Raw genomic sequence first — 20,162 nt, forward strand, 5'->3', positions numbered from 1 at the left:
TTCGTGGTGGTGGTGGTGGTGGTGGAGGAGGAGGAGGAGGAGGAGGACTCCGAGGAGGACTCCGAGGAGGTAGAGAGAGCGGCGAAAAAGGCGCGACGCGCGTCGCACAAGGAGGGCGGCACGAGCGGCGGCGGCGGGAAAGTCATCGAGGACCGACGGTTCGGCATCTACGACTCGCGAAGATACCGAATGGAGGGCGAGCCCGCGCCGCCGGATCCGAGCGACGACGAGGACTCCGGGCCGCCGTACCGAAGTCACGAGCCCGCGACGCGCGGCCGTCCGCCGGGCTCGGGGAAGGGCCGCAAGAGCGCTCCTTCGGGGGCGAGCCGCGGGGCTCAGGAAGAAAAAGCGGGCGGGAAGAAAAAGTATCTCTCGCACCATCGCGACGGCACGAAGCTGTCTTCCGACATCGAGGTCAAACCGCCGAGCAAAGGCGCGCGCGCGAGGGGGTACAACGGCGGCCGCGGCGGCGGCGCGGCCGCGGGCGCGGCGCGAGGCCCCGGCAGGCCGACGCGCGCGTCCGCCGAGGTCGCGGCGGAGGCGGCGGCGGCGGCGGCGGCGGACAAGCACCAGGGGTTCCGGTTCAAGGGCGACGAGCGTCTGAACGCGCGCGCGGGGCGGTCGTTCGTCGACTCCAACGCGGGGGTTCGCTCGTCCGGCGCGTGGAAGATGAAGCGTCGGCGGACGCGGCAGGCCATCGGACGGCCCGCGGTGGGTCCCACGTCGTGGGCGGCGGTGTGCTCGAACGCGCTGTGGCGGGTCGGCGAGCTCGAGGCTGCGATCGCGCGCGACGACGGCGACGACGGCGACGGCGACGGCGACGAGGGCGGCGGGTCGCGGATGGGCGGGTTCGGGTTCGGGTTCGGACGCGGCGGCGGCGGCGGCGCGGACGGGGACGAGACGAGCAGCGAGGCGGACAGCGACGACGGCGGGTTTGAGGGCGAGGACGAGGGCGACCTCGGGATGGTGCTCGATCTGCAGTTCGACGACGAGTTGGGTTGGGAGAACGACGTCGCGTTGCTGTGAGCGGAGCGGAGCGTCGATCCGACGCGGATTCGATTCTGATTCGGTTCTGATGATTCGATTCGATTCGCCCGGGGTGGACGCGTCGGTAACGCGACGAGGGTAGTCACGCGCGCGTTGTTTGTGATGAAAGATGATCACGTTGTCTTCGTCGTATTCTCCTACGATGCGCCCACCGCGGTGCTAGCTCTATCGCGGTCGCGTCGTCGTCGTCGTCGTCGTCGTCGTCGTCGTCGTCGTCGTCACGACTCGTCCATGGCGTCGTCGTCGTCGTCGTCCTCCTCCTCCTCGTCCTCCTCCTCGTCCTCCCCGTCCGCCGCTCTGGTCCTCGCCCCTCCCTCCTCCCCCGCCGCGTTCAGCTGCTTAAACTCCCACGCGCCTCGGCATATCGGACACCGCTGCTCCGCCTGCGAGTTGAGCCACTTCGTGATGCACTGCAGGTGGAACGCGTGTCCGCACTGTCCCCACACGACGGGCGAGTCGTCGCCTGGGAACTTCGCCTCGGGCGGACACGCGTCGAACGCGACGCGGCAGATGCCGCACACGTCGTCCTTGTCTCCCGCGTTCCACGTCCACACGCCGACGCCCTGCCATCTGCGGATGTTTATCACGAGGCCGGTGCCGCCGCCGTCCGCGACCGCGGCGGTCATCGTGGGGGCGGGCGCGCGGGGCGAGCAGTGACGGGCGGCGACGCGACGAGATTTGAACGAACCGAGCAGAGAGCGACTCTGCCTGGCTGTGACCGACCGCTACCGGAGCCAAAAACGGCGCCCGCCCTCCGGCGAGGTCACCCGCGCGCGCGAACCCGCACGCGCGATGTCGTTCCAAACCGCGCTGACGGACGACGCGTCGTGGAAGCTGGAGATCATGGAGACGCCCGGGATGTTCCAGAGTGCGTCGTCGCCTCGCCGTCGTCCTCGCCCCGCGCCCCCCGCGACGAATCATCGAACACGTTCCCGTTCATCGTCGTTCGTTCGTTCGTTCGTTCGTTCGTCGCTGATGACCTCTGCTCCGTCCTCCGTCCTCTCCCGCGCGCAGTCATCGACGTGCACCAGTCGTGGACCGGCCCGTGCAAGGCGATCCAGAGCACGTTCAAGAAGATCTTCTTCGAGCACGGGGACAAACCGATCAAGTTTTTCACCGCGGACGCGTCGAAGATCGATGCGGCGAAGGACTACGTCGGATCGTGCGAGCCCGTGTTTTTGTTCTACAAGGACGGAAAGAAGAAGGAAGTGAGGGGCGTGGACGCGCCGACCATCGTGAAGATGATCTACGACGGTCTGGGCGTCGACCCGAACGCGGCGGCGGCGGAGTGAGCGGCGGCGGGAGGAGGAGGAGGAGGAGGACGAGCGCCGCGTCGGGACCGTAGCCGGTTGTAGTATTTTAGAAAGAGCGAAGGCGAATGTGAATGTGCAGAGACACTGCGTTGCGTTACAGACGGTCGGTGGCTCGGTTCGCCGCGGAGGTCTTCTCTCTCGGTCTTCTCTCACCGCGCCTCCGCGATCCCGACGCGCGCGTTCCCGTGATCGAACACCGTGTGATACGGCCCGATGAAGACGTCGCCGAGTATCCACAGCGGCCCCGCCGGCGGCGGCACGTCCAAACCTGCGGGGTGGAGTTGAAAGGCGTCAGAAGCGGAGTTGAAAGGCGTCGCGGGCGGGGATTGAAAGGAAGGGGTGGGTGGAGAGAGAAGACGGCAAAAGTCCTTAAGGATCGGCGTTCACCACGCGAACGCGGTCGTATGGGGAACAGTGTGACGCGACTCTTACCCATGAACCCGCTCACGCATTGCTCCGCGCTCGGCTTCGGCTTCGGCTTCGGCGGTTCGGGCGGCGCGTGCGTCGGCGGCCTCGGGCGCTTATGGTGGTGGTGGTGGCGGCCCCTGCCTTCTTCGTCCATCGCGTCCGCGTCCTCCTCGTCCGCGCGTTCGCGTTCAGTTTCGTCGTCGTCGTCGCCGCCGCCGCCGGAGGTGACGCGTAAGACGTATTGCCGCGGGGTCAGCGTCCACGCCTTTCCGCCCAAGACGAACGAGACGTCCGGCATGGCGTCCACGGCGTCGCAGTCCACGCCCTTCGACGACGAGTCGGGTGCGCGCGTGTCGGTCAGTGAAACGTCTTCGCGGTCGAACGACGTGCGGCGCGTTGAAAGGAAAGCGCGGGCGAAGAGAAAACGAACGACGCACGAACGAGGGTCGAACGGGGAGTCGTCTCACCGCTTCGCCGCCCTTCGACGGGATGTGATCGCACAGGGATTTGAGCTCGTTCAGTATTAACGCTCGAGTGACGTTCGTTTTGATGAGCGACTGCGCGTACGCGACCGCCATCTCGCACGCGCGGCACGACGCCGGCTGCGACGCGGCGTCGGCGTCGGCGGCGGCGTCGGCCCAGAGGCGTCCGCGTCTGCCCTCGAGCACGCGCCGCGTTACGGACGCGCGCGCGCGCGACTTCTTCGCGAGCCGCCCGAGAATATCGAACGGGGAGGAGGAGGCCGGCCGCTGCGGCGGTTGACGTTCCGTCTTCTCGTGGCACAACCCGGCGGAGACGCAAATCGCCTTGGGGCCAAACTTTTTCACGTCGTCGATTAACTCTTCGCCGTACTGCTCGATCATGACCCTGCACTCCTCGTTCAGTATCGGCCGCGCGCCGATCTTCGCGTTGATCTTCTCGATCACGTCCTTCGGGCCCGCGAGGAGCGACGTCCCCGTGTCCAAAATTGCGGCGCATCCGTCCGTCTCGTCGCACTCGCCGGCGGACGCCCCGTCGACGATCACGTCGTCCATTCGCACCTGCCAGTACCCCTCGCGCGTGACCGGGAGCCACGCGTGCTCGCCGACGTAGTGCGCGGGGTCGACGCCGCCGAGGACGAGCTCGCCGCCGGGGCCGTCGGGATGCGACTCGTCCCTGTTCAGCCAGAACGAGAAGACGTCGTCCGGAACCAACCCCTGCGCGTAAGCGTTGTAGAACGGCGGGACCACCTTATCCACGGAGATGGTGTCCCAACCCATCCCGAGGATGCCGTCGAATTTCGCGAACATGAACGCGAGGCCCGGCTCGCGCGTCGCCTCGGCGAACGTCTGCGAAGCGATCTCGAGGCCGCCCCACCCGACGACGTCCGCGGATAAGAACCCGCTGAGAGAGCCGCTGCCGTACTGTATCGCGAAGTCCGTGCCGTTCTGCGCGTGCGTGGACGACGCCTTCGCGTCGTACTTGTGGTGTAGATCGCACGGGATCTGCGTGAACTTGCACTTGGAAGACGGGACCCAGAGGTTGGAAGAGCCCGTGTCGAAGACGACGTCGAACGATTGCGGCGGCGTTCCGATGGAGACCGCGCCGAAGTACTGCGCGTCCATGTAGTTCGTGATGCTCTGTCGCGCGCCGCGCGGGCGGGTGGGTCGATGGGTGGGTGGATAGGGTTTGGGGTTAGGGTTTGGGGTTTAGAGGGTTTGGACGCGAGGCGGCGGCGGCGGCGGCGGCGGCGGCGGCGGAGAAAAGAAAAAGCATATTCCTCTCCGTCCTTTCGCGTCGCGCGCGTCTCGCGAGAACGCCGGGAGGGAGGGAGGAAGGGGCGCGGAGGACGCACCACGCGCGCGTCCGCGTCCGCGCCGTACATCGAGTTCAACCTCGCGTTCGCCTCGTTCGCGCGCGTCGCCACGACGCGCGCGTGCACCGCGCGCGCGTCGACGACGCGTTTGGAGAGCGACACGCGCGGGAGGCGCGACGACGATGACGCGACGGAAGAAGATCTCATCGCGTCGGCGTCGTCGTCGTCGTTGTCGACGCCGTCGTCGTCCGCGCGGACGGCGACGGGGACGGACGCGAGGGAGAGCAGCGCGACGAGCGCGCAGAGGAGCGCGACGACGCGGGCGTTCATGACGGCGACGGCGACGGCGAAGACGCGCGACGACGGAAGTCGTGGGGTGGTCCGTTCGCGGCGTGGGGCGCGCGCGGAGGAGTGCGCGGGGGCGGAGCGACCAGACGCGACGACAGAAAGTTTTTTTCTGGTTTTTTTCGCGCCATCCGATCCTTCGCCGTCGGCCGCGTCACTGCGCGCCGCGCGCGAACGCGGAGCGACCTCGCCGACCATGGACCCCATCGCGGCGGCGAAGCGGGCGTACGACGACTACCTCGCGATGGCGGCGGCCTCGGCGAGGGCCATCGCCGGCGACGTCGACGACGTCGACGACGGCGGCGACGACGACGACGCCGAGCGGCGCCAGGCGTCGTCGTCGAAGCGCGCGCGCGGCTCGGCGCCCCCCGCGCCCGCGCCCGCGGCGAGCGCGATGCCCCCCCCGGTCGGCGTCCCCGCGTCCTCCGCCGGCGCGGCCGCGCGCGCCGCGTCCGACATCGCGCGCATCGAAGCGCTGGAGGAGGAGCTCGAGGGCGCGCGCGGGGCGATGCGCGCCATGGGGACGCGACACGATGCGATCGCGGCGAAGCTCGCCGCGTCGGAGGCGGCGAACGCCGACCTCGCCGCGCGCCTCGCCGCGGCGGAGGGCGCGGTCGAGGCGGTGCGCGAGAACGCGCTCGACCAGGCGTCGAGGGCGCGGCGGGAGGGGCGGGAGCAAGGCGCGCGGCGCGCGTGTGAGATGTACGGGAGCGAGCTCGCGACGGTGGCGATCCCGCGCGCGACGCAAAAGATCATGGAGCGGGTCCGCGACGAACGGTAGTGGTAACCGACACGATGCGGCCGTTTCGATGAACGGGCGGACGGACGGACGATTCTTTCTTAATAATAATACGCTAGTAGCTACGATAGTGCTCGTCGTCAGTCTCGACGCGACGGCGGCGACCCCACGGCGCGAACTCTTCTTCTCCGATTCCCGACGACTCTCCCCGCCGCCGCCGCCGTCTCGTCTCCGTCGTCGTCGTCGTCGTCGTCGTCGTCGTCGTCGTCGTCGTCGTCGTCGCTCGAGCTGCTGCTGCTGCTGTACGAGCTCGAGGACGCGCCGTCGTCGGACGAGCTGCTCGACGACGACGACGCGATCGAGGACGACGACGAGGAAGAACTGTAGGACGACGACGTGCGGCCGTCCTCTTCCGGGTCGTACCGCAGTCCGTCGCCGCTGCGCGCGGATCCGGCGTCGTCGTCGTCGTCGTCGGCGCGGCGCGGAGAGGGCGACCGCGGCGGCTCGCGCGCCGCCTTCGTCCCGGACGCCGCGCCGCGCTCGTCGAAGGACCCGGTCGCCGGGTCGGGGATCGAGAGGTGGACGACCTGCGTCGCGGCGAGGGGTGAAGAGTTGAGGCGAGGTGAGCGCGATGGCGAGTGATGAGTCGTCGTCGCGTCGTGATTCGAAATCGATCGGGGCGTCGACGGCGGGCGCGGCGTCGCGTCGCGCGCCTTCTCGCCGTCCTTCTCTTCGGGTTTACTCGCGCAGCATCCCATGGCGACGGCGTGGGCGCGGCGCGGCGCGACGCGCGCGGGGGGTCGGCGGTCTTGGGGGAGCCGAAGCGACGACGCGCGCGGTGGACTGGCGCGAAGGACCGCGCGGATCTCATCAGCATTCGCTGCTGACGGAAAATCCACTCTGCTCGACTCGCGCGAAGTCCGCGACCGCCGCCACTGCGACGCGCGCCGGCACGACGACGACGTCCGTCCGTCCGCGCGCGCGCGATGTCGAAGAAAAACAACAAGGCGACGTACCGCCGCGCGCAAGAGGAAGCGAAGCGCCTCGAGCGCGAGGCCGCGGAGAAGAAGGCCGCGAAGGCGGCGAAGCGCGCGGAGCGCGCCGCGGAGGAAGCGGCGGAGCGCGACGGCGCGATGCTCACGGACGACGACGCGCGCGCGAACGCCGCGGCGGCCGCGGCGGCGGCGGCGAAGACGAAGACGAAGACGAAGACGAAGGGCGCGGCGGCGAAGGGCGGCGGCGGCGGCGGCGGCGCGCTCCTCGGGGTGGCGCGCGGGGGCGTCGGCGGCGTCGTGAAGCGCGAGCGGAGGGCGGGCGCGAGCGTCCGCGGGTCGAGGAAGATGGTGAAGGGCGTGCCCGTCGGGAGGGTGGGCGCGAAGATTAAGTTGAAGCTCGGATGCAGCGTGCGCGGGATTAAGATCGTGGACGCGGAGTCGAGGAACAAGGTCATCGCGGAGCTCAAAGCCGAGGCCGCGATGAAGATGATGGAGTGACGACGCGTCTGATGCCTAGGGCTAAGAAGTCGTCGCCGCCGCCGTCCGCCGGCGGCGTTCGATGAATTAAAAAATTAATCTAGAGTCTACTCGTAACGATGATTCATTTCATCGATCCCCGCCCTTCACCGCGCGTAAGACGTGCAGGCGTTCCTCGTCCGCGGACGCGCTCCTCACGACGTCGCATCTCAGTCCGGCTCTCTCCAAGACCGCCATCACCTCCCTCGGCTTGTTCTGCTCCAATAGTATCATGAGCATCGTTCCCCCGTCCGGCGATAAGACGTCGGCGACGTCCGGGAGAAGGCGGTCGACGACTTCCCGGCCGTCCTTCCCACCCGCCCACGCCGCGGCGATCCCGCCCCTCGTAACCTGGGCGCGTCGAGGCGTCGAGGCGTCGGACGTCAGTGGATAGATAGGATGATGTAGGGTTTGAAGGCTTATTAGGGTTATTAGGGGTAGGGTTTATTAGGGTTCGACGCACGCGCGCACCTCTTCGGACGGCGTCAACACGTACGGCGGGTTGAACAGCAGCAGGTCGATTTTCCCTCGCAGACGCTCGCGCAGCGGGCCCAGCAGGTCGCCGCGCGTCAGCTCCACGCGTTCGTCCGCGATGCCGTGGTTTCGCAGCGTCGCGCGCGTCGTCGCGAGCGCGTCCGGGTTGATGTCCGTGGCGTAGTAGGCGAAGGCGGCAGCGGCGGCGGCGGCGGCGTTTTGGACGCGGTCGATCTCCCCGTCCCCGCCGTCCCCGGGGACGGCGTCCCCGGGGACGATCCCCGACGCCGACGCTAACAACGCCGCGGAGGCGATGACGTACCCGGTCCCGCATCCGACCTCGACGGCGACGCGCGGGGGTCGCGTCCGAAACGTGGTGTCCCACTCCGCCGCGAGCGCGTCCACGAGGAGGAAGCTGTCCTGCAAGGGACAGAGCGCAACGGCGGGAGGGAGGGGCGGGTGGATGTCGGCACGCGCGCGCGAGGGCGGAAGGATGATGGCGGGATCGTCGAAAGCGACGACGGGAGGGGGGGGCGGGCGGGGAATGATTCGAGGATAGACGCGGCTACGCACCTCCGCGGGCTCGTAGACCTCGCCGTGGAAGCACGTGTCCTTGATGCGCGCGATGTTTGGCGGCATGACGCGCGCGCCCGCGCGGCGGCGGACTGACGACGACGGGAGGCCGATCCAGTCATGCATCAGGTCGCTTTTTCTGTCTCTCTCAGGGCCATTCCATACAAAAACAGTGCACCGGTCAGTTGAAAGGGGGAGCGATCAAATGTTGAAACCGAGCGGTGGGTGAAAAACGTTTGTATAGAACGCACCTGAGCTGAGACGACCCAATCGGATTGTTAGTTCAGGGCGCCGCGCCGCCTCCGTCGCGCCGCTCCGAGGATGGCGTCGCTCGCGATCGCGGTCGCGGTCGCGGACGTCCACCGCCGTCGCGCGTCCGCGGGCGCGGGGCCGTCGTCGTCTCGGTCGACGGCGACGAAGACGACGGGCGCGTCGTCTCCACTGGTTCCCATACGACCGCGTTCGCGTGGTGAACGCCGTTCCTTAAGGACTTCGTCGTCGTCGTCGTCGACGTCCTCCACCTCCTCCTCCTCCTCCTCCTCCTCCGCGGTCGAGCGCGACACGCGCGCGTGGCTCGACGACATCGTCGTCGGCCTCAACCTCTGCCCGTTCGCGCGCGCGGCGATGCCCGGCACGTCCGTCGTCGTCGCGAACGCGCGCACGCTCGATGCCCTCCGCGCAGAGATCCGCGCGGAGCTCGACGTCCTCGCGGCGGCGCCGACCGCCGCCGCGGTCACGACGCTCGTCGTCCTGCCCCCGGACGCCCTGGATGCGCTCGACGCGAAATCGTTCGGCGCGTTCATGGAGGGCGCGGTCGCGGTCGCGGAGGACGAGAGCCGAGCGCTGACGGCGAGACGCTGCGACGCGGCGACGCGAGACGCGCTGGTGGGGGAGCTGATCGAGATCGTGCCGTTCCATCCCGAGGCGCGTCCCGTCTCGCGCTGACTGGTTCCCGTACGACCGCGTCCGCGTGGTGAACGCCGTTCCTTGAGGGCTTTCTCTCCCGGCGTTCGTTTCTCTCCTCTCACCCCTCGCTTTCAATCCCGACACACCGCGACGCCTGCCTTTCAACTCCATCTGACGCCTTTCAACTCCACCCCGACGTTCGTCGCTTCGCGCGGACCGTCGACCCGGAGGCGACGTTCGGCGCGTTGGACTCCGCGGAGGACGAAGAAGACTCCGGCGGGTACATATGCACGTATCTGGACGTCCCGGACAACGAGGAGGGGGAATATGGAACGTCAACCGGCGGCGCGGGAGGACGCGTACCGCCGGACGAGGCGGCGGTGCGGGAGATGATCGCGAAGCACGCGGAGACGAACGGCGGCGCCGACACCCGCGCGGATTTTTTAGCCGCCGCCGCCGCCGCCGCCGCCACCGCCGCCGCCGCCGCGGGGGGTGAATCTGAAACGTCGATCGACGCGGCGACGGCGACGGCGACGGCGACGGCGATCGCGACGGACCCCGCGGATTACACCGGGAGAAGCCCGCACCCGGTGCTGCATCTCTTGCGGCAGAGCGACGTCGACGCCGCGGACGACCTGTGGGAGAAGACCCACCCGGGCGACGACATTCGACGACGCAACGCCGCCGCGTTGAGAGGCATGGGCGAGCAGACCCTGCGCGCGATGCTTCGCAAGTGCATGACGCGCGGGTAGGTAGTTCTTCGTTAACATCCATAAAAAATCAATCCACAATATATCCATCATAGAATGCCACGCGGCCGATCACGTCACGGCACGCGCCACGTTTTGACGCACGCGTCGAACCCGCCCGTCACGAGCGCGTTTTCGTCTTTCCACTCCAAACACGCGCACCCGCCCGCGTGCGCGTTCTCGATCTTCACGTGGCCGCTCATCGCGGGCTTCGCGAGGTCCCACACGATCACGCCGCCGTCTAACGACCCCGTCGCGAGCCGTCTCGAGTCCGGCGACCACGCGACGGCCGTGACGCGCGCCTTGTGGAACACGGCTTTATCGTAGATCACCTCCCCGGAGCGCGCGTCCCAGACGACGACTTCGCGGTTGCCGTCGCACGTCGCGAGCTTGCCGCCGCACGGGGAGTATCGCGCGGACGTGACCTCGCCTCTGTGCCGCGACAAGACGCGCGTCTCCGTGGTATTCAGCGAGCCGCCGCCGCCGTCGTTCGTCGACTTCGATATCGCGAAGACGTGGACGGCGCCGTCTTTGCATCCGACGGCGACCTTGGGGTGAAGCGTTAAGCGCGCGGGGTGGACGTGTCGGTCAGTCTCGCGTCTCGCCGGTCGAACGTTGAACGGAAAGCGCGGGTGAAGGATGCCGACGGGCGGGAAGAGTCCTTAAGAAACGACGTTCACCGCGCGAACAGGATCGTATGGGGAGGAGTCTCACGAGTCTCACCTCTCCGCCGTCCGGCGACATCCCCGCGGTCAGCACGCGCTCGGCGCCGCCTTCCGGCGACAACGCCGTGTACCCCGCGCTCTGTAAAACGGCCGCAGGCGAAACGTTTCGCCGTGTTTTATCCACGTGGACGAGTTCGAACCCGCGCGTCGTCGCGACGACCGCGAGCGCGCCGGAGGCGTCCGCGTCGACGTCCCTCGGCTGCTCCGTCAGTTTCAACGCCGCGCCCGGGACGTACGCGAAATCTCCGACACCACCTTCCGTATTTTCTGACACCATTATAACCCGCAAAGTGTCGTCCATGCCGACGGTCAGCACGCGCCCGCCGCCGGCGCCCTTGGCTGTGATCGCGACGACCGATTTATGGCCGTGCTTTTCCCCCGAGACGACCGCGCTCCAGTCGCCGCCGTCGTCGCTCTCCGACCACCGAATCACGACCGCGTCGCCCCCCGCGAGCGACGACAAACTCGCGGAGAACACGTCACCGCCGCCGTCCACGTCCACGGCGAGGCACGACACGCTCTTCGGGTGGCCCAACAGCGCGCGCGACGACGGCGCGCCGCACGGGTCGTCGAGAGAGAGCACGTTGACGACGCCGCTCAGGGACAACGACGCCATTCTCTCGCCGACGAAGACGCATCCCACCTGCATCGCCTCCGCGCCGCCCTCGAACGCGAACGTCGCGAGCTCGACGCAACTCGGCGGCGCTTTCGCGGCGGCGGCGGCGGTTGACGTTTCAGATTCCGAGGATGGATCGGCGTTTGGATCGGAAGGTGTAATCGTACTTTTTTTCCCGCGCGCGGTCTCGAGCGCCGCCGCCGGAATCTTTGTGCGTGACGTCGGGGTGGAGTTGAAAGGCGTCAGTTGAAGTTGAAAGGCGTCGCGCGCGGGGATTGAAAGCGAGGTGTGGGCGGAGAGATGCGCCGGGAAAGTCCTTAAGGATCGGCGTTCACCACGCCGACGCGGTCGTATGGGGACCAGTGTGACTCGAACGCACCTCCCACAACCGGCAGGTCTTGTCCGCGCCGCACGTCAACGCTTTCGTCCCGCACGGGCTCCACGCCAGCCCGTACACCGTCCCCGCGTGCCCGCCGCCCGTCTTCCCGCCTTTTGGTATCGACGCGAGCGCGTCCCCGCTGTCCCCGTGGAAGATCTTCCCGGTGCCGTCCGAGCTGACGGACGCGAAGAGTTCGCCGCTCGGCGAATATCGCACGCAGTTGGCGTAGTTGGCGTGCTGTTGAAAGGAGGGGTTCATCGGTCAGCAAGGAGGGGTTCATCGGTCAGCCGCGGGTTCATCGGGTCGCTGAACGACGACGAACGACGTACCTTGTGGACCGACCGCGCGAATCGAAACGGCGGCCCCGCGAACATCGACACCGCGAAGTCCTCTGAGGGCCGTTCCATACAAAAACAGTTCATCGGTCAGTTGAAAGGGGAAGCGATCAAATGTTGAAACCGAGCGATGGGTGAAAAACGTTTGTAGATTAGAACGCACCCGACGCGGTGACCACCTTGAACGGCCGCGCGGGGCGAAAGTCGCACGAGTTGACGCGCTTCGTCTGCCCGCTCACGTCGCCGATGCCGGAGCCGCCGTCCCACGCGAACGCCTTGGCGAAGACGCCGCCCTTACCGTCGCCTGCGACGGGCGCGACGCGTAAGATGAAAAAATACCAGCGGTCAATTTGAAAGGCGCCGCGGTCGATCGCCAGACGTTTGAAAGGAGCGAAGGCGCGCGCGAAAGAAAGTAAACGCGCACCGGACGCGACGATCCGCTGCCCGTCCGCGCTCCACGCGATGTCGTCCACCGCTCCCGCGATCGGTCGATGCTCCGCCTTGAGCGTGAAGTCGTCGTTCAACCCCCACACCCTCACGCGTCCGGAGACGTCCCCGGACGCGATCCACTCGCCGTTCGGCGACGGCCGCGCGCACGTCGTCGAGTACTGATGGTCGTGGTAGAGCCGCGGCGCGACATCATTATTTTTCGCGTCGTCGTCGAGCGCGCGCACGACGACGGCGCGGCCGCTGGCGTAGACGAGGACGCCGCCGTCGCGGGCGGACGCGCCGAGGAGGACGCCGCGGCCGCGCTCGGTCGCGGGCGCGCACGGGCGGCACCGCGTCAGCGTCGGGGCGGACGGCGCGCTCATCTGGAGTGATGGATGGAGTGGGCACGCGCGCGGATCCTGAGGGCCATTCCATACAAAAATAGTTCATCGGTCAGTTGAAAGGAGACGCGATCAAGTGTTGAAACCGGGCGAAGGGTGAAAAACAACGCACCTGAGGCGACAGCGACAGCTCGTCGCGGTCGATCCGACGAATTTTTGAAAAAACCAACCGCCCGAGAGATCAGATCCTCGTCACACCCGTCAGCGCGCGCGCGTCCGCGACGACACGATGACCGACGTGATGAGCTCCCCCGCGCCGCCAGGCTCCAGCGACGACGCCGCGCTCGACGCGCGCATCGCGTGGGCGAACGAGACGCGCAAGGCGGTCACGCGAGCGGACGCGCTGTGCGAGGACGGATCGATCGATCAGCGCTTCTTCAAGCCGAAGAAAGTGGTGTTCGCGACGGAGAAGGCGAAGTGGAACGACGACGACAAGGAGAACCTGTACCGAGGGATCGCGAAGCACGGGATCGACCCGAGCTCGTGGAGGAAGATCATCGACGAGTTCTGCCCGGGGAGGGAGGTGCTGTTCATCCGCATCAAGGCGTCTAGGCTGATCGGCAGCCAAGGCTTGAACCGGTACCACGGGTGGTCGGGCACCAAGGAGGAGATGATCGCGGAGTACAACAGGAACAAGGCGATCGGGGAGGCGACCGGGTGCTGGAAGGGTGGGATCCTCGTCGAGAACGATCACGGGCACGCGATGGAGGCGATCAGGAAGCGCGACGCGGAGGAAGAAGCCGCCGGGATCGTGCCCCCGGGGAAGCGCGCGAAGAAGCATTAGACTAATAGGAGGTCTGAAGATTCAAAACACGGCTGAGCGCGCGTCGACGTCGACGCGAACGAACGGACTATCGAACGACGCGTCGCGTCTCCTCGCGAGCTAATGTCTACCTACTGTGCGGGACGCTACCGCCGCCGCCGCCGCCGCCGCCCGGCGCGCTAGAAATCCCCCAGGAGCGTGTCCATGTCCTCGAACGGGTTCTTCCCGCCCTGGCGCCCTCTTCGTCTCTTTCCGCCGCCGGCGACGCCGGCGTTTTGCGTCTGTTGCGACTGTCGCGCGGCCGGTTGCGTCTCGACGACTTCCGACGTCGCGGCGGCGCTCGGCGTCGGGTTCAGAAGCGACAGCGGGTCGTCGTCCGACGCGTCGCCGCCGCCTTCGCCGACGGGGTTCCCGACGGTCGCTCGCGTCCCCCCCAATCGACTCGGCGGCGGCGGAGGCGGCGCCCGCGGCTGCGACGGCTTCGCCCCCGCGTCCGACAGCAGGTCGTCGAGGACGCTCCCGGACGCTCCCGTCCGCAGGGAATCGCCGCCGCCCTCGATCGGCAGCGTCGCGGTCGCGTCGTCGTCCGGCGCGACGGGCGGCGGGTCGGTCGGTCGGTCGGTCGCCGCCGCCGACGCGCCGCCGGCGACCTTCCGGCGCTTCGTCGTCGTCGTCGTCGTCGTCGCCTTCGCCTTCCGCGCGCCTCCTCCTCCGCGCACCTCCGCGTACCTCCTCGCCGCGGCTTTCGCCTTCGCGGCTTTCATCGCCTCCCGCTCGTCGTCCGTGTCCTCCATCCCCTCGTCGCCGCCGTCGTCGTCCGAGGACGCGTCCGACGACGCGCCGCCGCGGCCGCCGCCGCCGGATTCGACTCTCGCGCGCAACGCGTCGTTCTCGTCGCGAGCCGCCTCCAGCGCCTCGTCCAACCGCCGCAGCTCCGCCTTCTTCGAGTTCATCAGCCGCGCCACCTTGCGATGATACTCCCTCTCCCACGCGTCCTTCGCGTCCGTCCACGCCTTGATCTCCTTCCGCGTCTCTCTCGCCTCTTCTTCGCGCGCCGCCGCGTCGCGCGTCGATCGAATAATCTTTCGCCGATGCGACGTCTGCTGCGTCGCGTACGCGCACAGGACGCGGCCGACGACGTGACGCGCGCCCAGCGCGTCCGCGGGCGCGAGTCGCTTCAGGGTGACTTGGCCGACGCGGCGCGCGCCCTTCGCGGTCGCGGGCGCGGCGACGCGCGCGGGCGGGGGCGGCGGCGTCGAGATGGTCGTAGTCGCGGCGTTCGAAATCTGGGCACCCGCAGCCTCGTGCCATCGCCAGCGCAGCGCGCCGTCGTCGTCGCCGAACGCGAACTCGAACGCGAAGCGCTCGCTCGCGTCGATCCCCGCCAGCGCCATCACCGCGCGCTCGTGCCAGTCCGGGAACGGCGCGTTCGCGGGCTCGCGCGCGGTGCCGCGCCACGCCCTCGCGCCGTCGCCGTCGGTCGCGAGGACGTCGAACGCGCGATCGCGGTGCCGCCAGTCGACGAGGACGTACAGACGGCGCGTTTTCGGCGGCGGCGTTTCGGAGTTTGGGGCGTCGTCGACGGGGGCGGCGACGTCGAGGAGGGAGACGGTGGTCTCGTCCGCCTCGCTCGGCGCCGGCGCGGCCATGGCGGCGGGCGGGCAGCGCGCGCGCGCGTCCGAACTGGCTCGTGAGAGATCCAGAGCCGAGAAAATATTGGGTCGCCGGCGCGAAGGAAAAGTCCGCGAGGCGACGTTCAACTTGGTCTAATAAAGTAATAAACTACGGGTCTCATCTCTCGTTTCGACCAAACCCCGCTCGCTAGCTATATCGCGCGAAGAACGAAAACGCACCACCACACCAGTGCGTTTCCCCCTGGCCTCCCCCGCCCGCTCTCGTCGTCACGCGATGAACACGACGAAAAACGTGAGGAAAAAAATCAACACGCCGAAAATCTTCATGATCAACCACCGGTTGCTGCTGATCCGATTCAGATACTTCAGCAGCTGCGTCTGCGCGCTGTCCACGTTCATCACCGCGTCGTCCACGTTCTCGTCGATCCGAACCGCCATCTCGCCCTGCTCCGCGACCATCGTCGCGAGCTGTTGAAAGATCCCGCCGAGCTCGGTGATGGTCCGCTCCACGTTTTGCAGCGCCTCGGTCCTCGAGTCTTGTTGCCGGCTCGACGAGTGCATGAGCATCTGCTGGCTCTCGTCGCCGTACATCCCGTACGACGACGACCCCGCGCTGTACGTCGGGAGCCCGCCCGCGCCGCTGCTCTGCAGGTTCCCTCCTCCGGACGACGACGATTTGGACGACGACGACGGGATCCCCAGCGCCGCGTTCATGTCGTCCATTCGCGGAAAGTTCCCGCCGTCGGCGTCCGCGCGCGCGAACGGGTTCACGACCCTCTCTCTCTGCCCTCCCGCTCCGCCGCCGTCGAACATCGCGCGGCGCGCCTGCTGCTGCTTCACGCTCTCCGCGCGCTCCGTGAGCGTCTCCTTGAAGCTCTTCGTGGCGCCCATCAAACGGCCCTTCAACGTGTCCACGATGGTGCCCGCGTGCGCCGCGCTCTGCCTCGACGCCGCGCCGTCTTCCCTCTGCGTCGCCGCGCGCGTCTGCAGCTCCGCGATCGCGGTGTTCAGCGCGGTGATGTCCTGCTTGATGACCGCGGAGAGCTCCGCGATCTCCCTCGACGGGTCGTCGAACGCGCCGGTTCGCTTCGCCAGCTGCGCGAGTCGTTCGAGTTTTTCGCTCGTGCCGTGGATACCGTGCCCGACGCGCGACGCCATCTTCGCGAACTCGCTGTTCGCGCCCGTCCGCGATCTCGCGCCGTCGACGATCGGGTCGCGAACGTGCGAGGAGTTCGCGGAATGCATTCCGAGCAGCGGCGCGGACGTCGAGGGATCGTATCCGTCGGCCCCCGTCGATCCTCCATCCCGGGGCGTCGTCGATCCCGCGCCTCCGGGCCCGCCCGGGCCGCCGGCGGCCGCGAGCGTCTTCGCCGCGCGCTCGCACGCGGCGGCGAACTCTTTCGTGCGGTCCTTCACGCCCATGCCGACGCCGATCGAGACGTAGTTGGACGGCGCGCCCATCATCGAGCTCATCATCGTTCAGTTCGCGGTTCGCGCGCGGCGTCTTCTCTTCGCGAGTCGTTCTCGGCCGCTCGATGCGAGGCTCGGCTGCTGGCGAGATCCGACCAGACGACGTCCGCGCGGATCCGCCGGGACGCGAAGGAGGCGGGGCTCTCGGGCGGGCTGGCGGCGGCGGCGGCGGCGGCGACGGCGGCGGCGACGCGCGAAGACGCGAGGACGGCGAACGGTCTGACAGCCCGTGCGTGCCGAGCGCGCGGAGGAGTGGCCGCGGCGCGGCAACGGAACTTTTTTTCTGGTAGTCTGGACCTGCTCACTCACAGCAGTCGCGGCTCGAGAACTTGATCATCATCACTCGCGCCTCGCGCCGCGCGATGCCGCTCTCGCGCGCGGAGATCGATTACGTGCGCGATGGCATCGACCAGAACATGCGCAACGACGGCCGCACGCGCGAGGACTACCGCGAGCTGACGCTCGATCTCGGCGTCATCCCTCAGGCGACCGGATCCGCGCGCGCGCGACTGGGCCTCGACGCGTGGAGCACGGACGTCATCGTCACCGTCAAGGCGGACATCGGCGCGCCGTCCGCGGAGCACCCCGGCGACGGCCGGCTGCGTTGCGCGGTCGAGCTCTCGTCCGCGTCCGACACCGCGTACGGAGGCCGCGGCGGCGAGGCGCGCGCGACGGAGCTGAGCCGCGCGCTGGAGCGTTCGCTCCTCGGCGCGACCGCGGGGTCGTCCGCGTCGCTCTCCGCGGTCGCCGCGGGGGAGCGCAACGTCACCGCGCGGACGGCGAAGCACGGCGAGGGGTGCGCGCTGGACATGTCCGCGCTGGGGATTCAGAGGGGGAAGAGCTGCTGGATCTTGCAGGTGGACGGGCTCGTGCTCGCGGACGACGGGAACGTGTTGGACGCGCTGTCGATGGCGACGCGCGCGGCGCTCTTCGACGCGAAGATTCCAAAGGTCACCGCCGTCGCGGGGCCCAATCCGGACGACCCCGCGGAGCTCGAGCTCGACGACGACCCGGAGGAGTGCTCGCGTCTAGACGTCAGCGGCGTGCCGGTCATCGTGACGCTGACGCGCGTCGGGAAGCACTCCATCGTCGACGCCACGAAGGACGAGGAGAGCATGCGCGATCCGCGGTTGTGCGTCGGCGTGGACGCGACGGGGAAGGTTAGGTGCGTTCATATGATTCACACTGGTCCCCATACGACCGCGTCGGCGTGGTGAACGCCGATCCTTAAGGACTTTTGCCGTCGTCTCTCTCCGCCCACCCCTCGCTTTCAATCCCCGCCCGCGATGCCTTTCAACTCCCAAGTCTGACGCCTTTGAAACTGACCCATAGGAGCGTCGGGAAACGCGGCGGCGGCGGGATCGATCTGAACGCGATGTGCGCGATGACGCGGACGGCGTGCGAGTGTGGGAAGCAGCTCATCGCGGCGTTGGACGAGGCGCACGCGAAGGCGGAGGCGGATGCGGCGGTTCAGGCGGCGAAGGGCGACGACGACGACGACGACGCGGACGACGCGATGGCGGCGTGATAAGGAGGGGCGGTCGATCGGCATCTTTATTATTAGCTTTTGTTGGTACAAACGCGTGCGCGCGCGGTTGGGGTATTATATTGTACACGCGCGACGCTCGCTTCATCGATTCGATCATCGAATCATGGCGAGAGGACACGTCATCACATGTCCTCTTCGTCGCCGCCGAGGTCGTGCGGCATGGCGTCGGACAGCCCGCGGTAACTCTTCATCGGCGAATACGCGACCAGATTGCGACAGTGCGACGTGTACAGACACGCGTACCGCTCGAGCTGATGCGCGAACCGCGAGTTTTGGTTCCCGGCTTTCATGAGCTGCCCCCAGACCGGGTGGAACCCCGCGTGCAGCGCGCGCACCGCGTCGCGGTGCGCGTCCCTCGCGGCGTCGGACTCTTTTTCCAACGCCGCGATTTCCGCGTCGGTTATATACTCCGATCGGGCGAACGTCGCGTTTTTCCCGTGCCGCGCGGCATCCTCCGCGAGCTGCAGCGCGTCCGCGAGGTCGTCGCGCCGCCGTCTTAACTCCTTTATCTTCGCGTACTCGTTTCGCGCGTCGCTCTTTTGTAAGCATCGCATCTCGTGCGCGAGCTCCGGGACGACGAGCATCGTCCTCCACCCGAGCGTTTTTTTACTCCGTAAGATGTCCCCGTAGATGTGATCTCCGACGTATAACACCTGGTTCCCGACCGTTATTCCCAACATCGCGTGCAGATGCCGGTACGACCCGCCCTGAAACGTCTTGTGCTGCTTCTCTAAGCCTTTCCTGAGCTCGCGAAGGGAGTCGTCCGCGGCGACGGCCGCCGCGGAGGCGCCGATGGGCAGCATCGGCGCGCCGTCGTCCGTGTTTTTTAAAACGCTGCGATATGATTGGCGGGGGAGTCGGGAGGAATGGACGTGATTGGTCAGTGGCGTGATGACGTGGACGCGAATCGCGTGTGGCACAGACGAGAGAGACGGAGCGGGCGGCGGGAAAAGTCCTTAAGGAACGGCGTTCACCACGCGGAACCCTGGGGACCAGCGCGGCGCAGAAGGAAGCGCACCTCGTGACGCGATCGACTTCGAAGATGGCGGCGCGTTCGTTCTCGAAAAAACCCGGCTTGCAGCTCCCGGTGACGACGACGTCGAACAAGTCCAGCCACTCCGCGCTCTTGTCCTCGCCGACCGTCCCGGTGCACAGGTAGTTCATCACGACGTTCGTGAAGTCCCACAGCGAGTTCGTGAGCAGGAAAACTTTTTTCCCGGAGGCTTTCAGCGACTGGAGCATGGGCACGAGCGCGTCGTCGGCGTGAATGAACGCCGCCGGGTCGTTCGCGACCGCGCGCTTCAGCGTCCCGTCCCTGTGACACAAGTCCACGCTCGCGCGGATCTCGTCGTAGATCTCGTCGAACGCCTTCGCCGTAAACGGATGCGACGGGTCCGTTTCTTTCATCGCGTCGCGTAATTCGACGAGCTGGCAAAACAAATAGGTCTCCCCGAGCGCGAACAGCGTGTCCACGTTGGCGTAATTCCCGCCGTCGAACTGATCCACCTTCGCGGTGTCGCAGTACGTCTTCAGCCGCGTGTCCGCGTCGAGCTCCTGGAACCCGTGGTGCGCCACCTTGACGTACTTGTGCCGGTCCATCTTCAGGATGTTCCCTCGCTTCTTGTCAACGACCAAACCTCGCACCATGTACGCGTGATCGTACCTAAACGCGGTTATCTCCTCGGGGTATCCGTACACCTCCACGAGTTTCTTGCACGCGCTCTCGTACGCCAAGACCTCAAACGTCTCCGGCTTGTACATCGCGAGGGTGTAGTCCATGTCGAACCCGACCGCGGCGATGTTCGCCATGTTCAGCGACCGGTTGCAGAAGACGCGCGACGCGGGATTCACGCTGAGGGTCAAGGGTCCATACGAGCGAACGTCGGGGTGGAGTTGAAAGGCGTCAGTTGGAGTTGAAAGGCATCGAGGGCGGGGATCGAAAGTGAGGGACCCTGGGCGGAGAGACACGCCGGCGAAAGTCCTTAAGGAACGGCGTTCACC

At 67.6% G+C, this 20,162-nt stretch overlaps 15 protein-coding genes across 15 annotated transcripts in view; 7 read left to right on the plus strand and 8 right to left on the minus strand.

Annotated features, from left to right (window-relative positions):
* MICPUCDRAFT_41764 (uncharacterized protein) overlaps positions 1-1,026 on the plus strand; it is a gene marked incomplete at both ends in the record, with an annotated part of 3,339 nt that extends 2,313 nt beyond the window's left edge. The window contains one exon of the mRNA XM_003061524.1: positions 28-1,026. Coding sequence (XP_003061570.1) covers positions 28-1,026 — 999 coding nt within the window. The remainder of the gene's footprint in view (positions 1-27) is intronic.
* Positions 1,027-1,385: 359 nt separating this feature from the next.
* MICPUCDRAFT_9662 (uncharacterized protein) lies at positions 1,386-1,631 on the minus strand (the record flags this gene model as incomplete). Its single annotated transcript, XM_003061789.1, has 1 exon — positions 1,386-1,631. A coding segment is annotated over one exon (246 nt), but the record flags the coding sequence as incomplete, so codon positions are not given.
* A 208-nt stretch (positions 1,632-1,839) lies between these two features.
* ODA-LC6.1 (flagellar outer dynein arm light chain 6) lies at positions 1,840-2,339 on the plus strand (the record flags this gene model as incomplete). The annotated part of the gene is made up of 2 exons (XM_003061525.1): positions 1,840-1,915; positions 2,062-2,339. 2 exons carry the CDS (start codon positions 1,840-1,842, stop codon positions 2,337-2,339), a joined length of 354 nt encoding a protein of 117 aa, XP_003061571.1.
* A 170-nt stretch (positions 2,340-2,509) lies between these two features.
* MICPUCDRAFT_51434 (uncharacterized protein) lies at positions 2,510-4,893 on the minus strand (the record flags this gene model as incomplete). Its single annotated transcript, XM_003061790.1, has 4 exons — positions 2,510-2,628; positions 2,793-3,137; positions 3,199-4,387; positions 4,603-4,893. 4 exons carry the CDS (start codon positions 4,891-4,893, stop codon positions 2,510-2,512), a joined length of 1,944 nt encoding a protein of 647 aa, XP_003061836.1.
* A 211-nt stretch (positions 4,894-5,104) lies between these two features.
* MICPUCDRAFT_51435 (uncharacterized protein) lies at positions 5,105-5,689 on the plus strand (the record flags this gene model as incomplete). The annotated part of the gene is made up of 1 exon (XM_003061526.1): positions 5,105-5,689. The coding sequence occupies one exon, from the start codon at positions 5,105-5,107 to the stop codon at positions 5,687-5,689; it is 585 nt and encodes a 194-aa protein (XP_003061572.1).
* Positions 5,690-5,787: 98 nt separating this feature from the next.
* Positions 5,788-6,405, minus strand: MICPUCDRAFT_51436 (uncharacterized protein; the record flags this gene model as incomplete). Its single annotated transcript, XM_003061791.1, has 1 exon — positions 5,788-6,405. One exon carries the CDS (start codon positions 6,403-6,405, stop codon positions 5,788-5,790), a length of 618 nt encoding a protein of 205 aa, XP_003061837.1.
* A 228-nt stretch (positions 6,406-6,633) lies between these two features.
* On the plus strand, positions 6,634-7,140 carry MICPUCDRAFT_41766 (uncharacterized protein; the record flags this gene model as incomplete). The annotated part of the gene is made up of 1 exon (XM_003061527.1): positions 6,634-7,140. The coding sequence occupies one exon, from the start codon at positions 6,634-6,636 to the stop codon at positions 7,138-7,140; it is 507 nt and encodes a 168-aa protein (XP_003061573.1).
* A 108-nt stretch (positions 7,141-7,248) lies between these two features.
* Positions 7,249-8,271, minus strand: MICPUCDRAFT_20643 (uncharacterized protein; the record flags this gene model as incomplete). The annotated part of the gene is made up of 3 exons (XM_003061792.1): positions 7,249-7,501; positions 7,622-8,052; positions 8,206-8,271. The coding sequence occupies 3 exons, from the start codon at positions 8,269-8,271 to the stop codon at positions 7,249-7,251; spliced, it is 750 nt and encodes a 249-aa protein (XP_003061838.1).
* Positions 8,272-8,526: 255 nt separating this feature from the next.
* Positions 8,527-9,863, plus strand: MICPUCDRAFT_41768 (uncharacterized protein; the record flags this gene model as incomplete). The annotated part of the gene is made up of 2 exons (XM_003061528.1): positions 8,527-9,090; positions 9,723-9,863. The coding sequence occupies 2 exons, from the start codon at positions 8,527-8,529 to the stop codon at positions 9,861-9,863; spliced, it is 705 nt and encodes a 234-aa protein (XP_003061574.1).
* A 74-nt stretch (positions 9,864-9,937) lies between these two features.
* Positions 9,938-12,727, minus strand: MICPUCDRAFT_20235 (uncharacterized protein; the record flags this gene model as incomplete). Its single annotated transcript, XM_003061793.1, has 7 exons — positions 9,938-10,408; positions 10,584-10,664; positions 10,710-11,290; positions 11,562-11,817; positions 11,910-11,971; positions 12,079-12,219; positions 12,340-12,727. 7 exons carry the CDS (start codon positions 12,725-12,727, stop codon positions 9,938-9,940), a joined length of 1,980 nt encoding a protein of 659 aa, XP_003061839.1.
* Positions 12,728-12,974: 247 nt separating this feature from the next.
* On the plus strand, positions 12,975-13,529 carry MICPUCDRAFT_51442 (uncharacterized protein; the record flags this gene model as incomplete). The annotated part of the gene is made up of 1 exon (XM_003061529.1): positions 12,975-13,529. One exon carries the CDS (start codon positions 12,975-12,977, stop codon positions 13,527-13,529), a length of 555 nt encoding a protein of 184 aa, XP_003061575.1.
* A 158-nt stretch (positions 13,530-13,687) lies between these two features.
* MICPUCDRAFT_41770 (uncharacterized protein) lies at positions 13,688-15,157 on the minus strand (the record flags this gene model as incomplete). The annotated part of the gene is made up of 1 exon (XM_003061794.1): positions 13,688-15,157. One exon carries the CDS (start codon positions 15,155-15,157, stop codon positions 13,688-13,690), a length of 1,470 nt encoding a protein of 489 aa, XP_003061840.1.
* A 252-nt stretch (positions 15,158-15,409) lies between these two features.
* Positions 15,410-16,564, minus strand: MICPUCDRAFT_44740 (uncharacterized protein; the record flags this gene model as incomplete). Its single annotated transcript, XM_003061795.1, has 3 exons — positions 15,410-15,787; positions 15,917-16,334; positions 16,527-16,564. The coding sequence occupies 3 exons, from the start codon at positions 16,562-16,564 to the stop codon at positions 15,410-15,412; spliced, it is 834 nt and encodes a 277-aa protein (XP_003061841.1).
* Positions 16,565-16,974: 410 nt separating this feature from the next.
* MICPUCDRAFT_20175 (uncharacterized protein) lies at positions 16,975-18,140 on the plus strand (the record flags this gene model as incomplete). The annotated part of the gene is made up of 3 exons (XM_003061530.1): positions 16,975-17,355; positions 17,398-17,777; positions 17,945-18,140. The coding sequence occupies 3 exons, from the start codon at positions 16,975-16,977 to the stop codon at positions 18,138-18,140; spliced, it is 957 nt and encodes a 318-aa protein (XP_003061576.1).
* A 143-nt stretch (positions 18,141-18,283) lies between these two features.
* MICPUCDRAFT_20140 (uncharacterized protein) lies at positions 18,284-20,012 on the minus strand (the record flags this gene model as incomplete). Its single annotated transcript, XM_003061796.1, has 2 exons — positions 18,284-18,995; positions 19,180-20,012. Coding segments are annotated over 2 exons (1,545 nt in total), but the record flags the coding sequence as incomplete, so codon positions are not given.
* Between the last annotated feature and the right edge of the window lie 150 nt (positions 20,013-20,162).

The sequence above is a fragment of the Micromonas pusilla genome (genome assembly GCF_000151265.4).
Source record: "Micromonas pusilla CCMP1545 genomic scaffold MICPUCscaffold_10, whole genome shotgun sequence".
NCBI lineage: Eukaryota > Viridiplantae > Chlorophyta > Mamiellophyceae > Mamiellales > Mamiellaceae > Micromonas > Micromonas pusilla.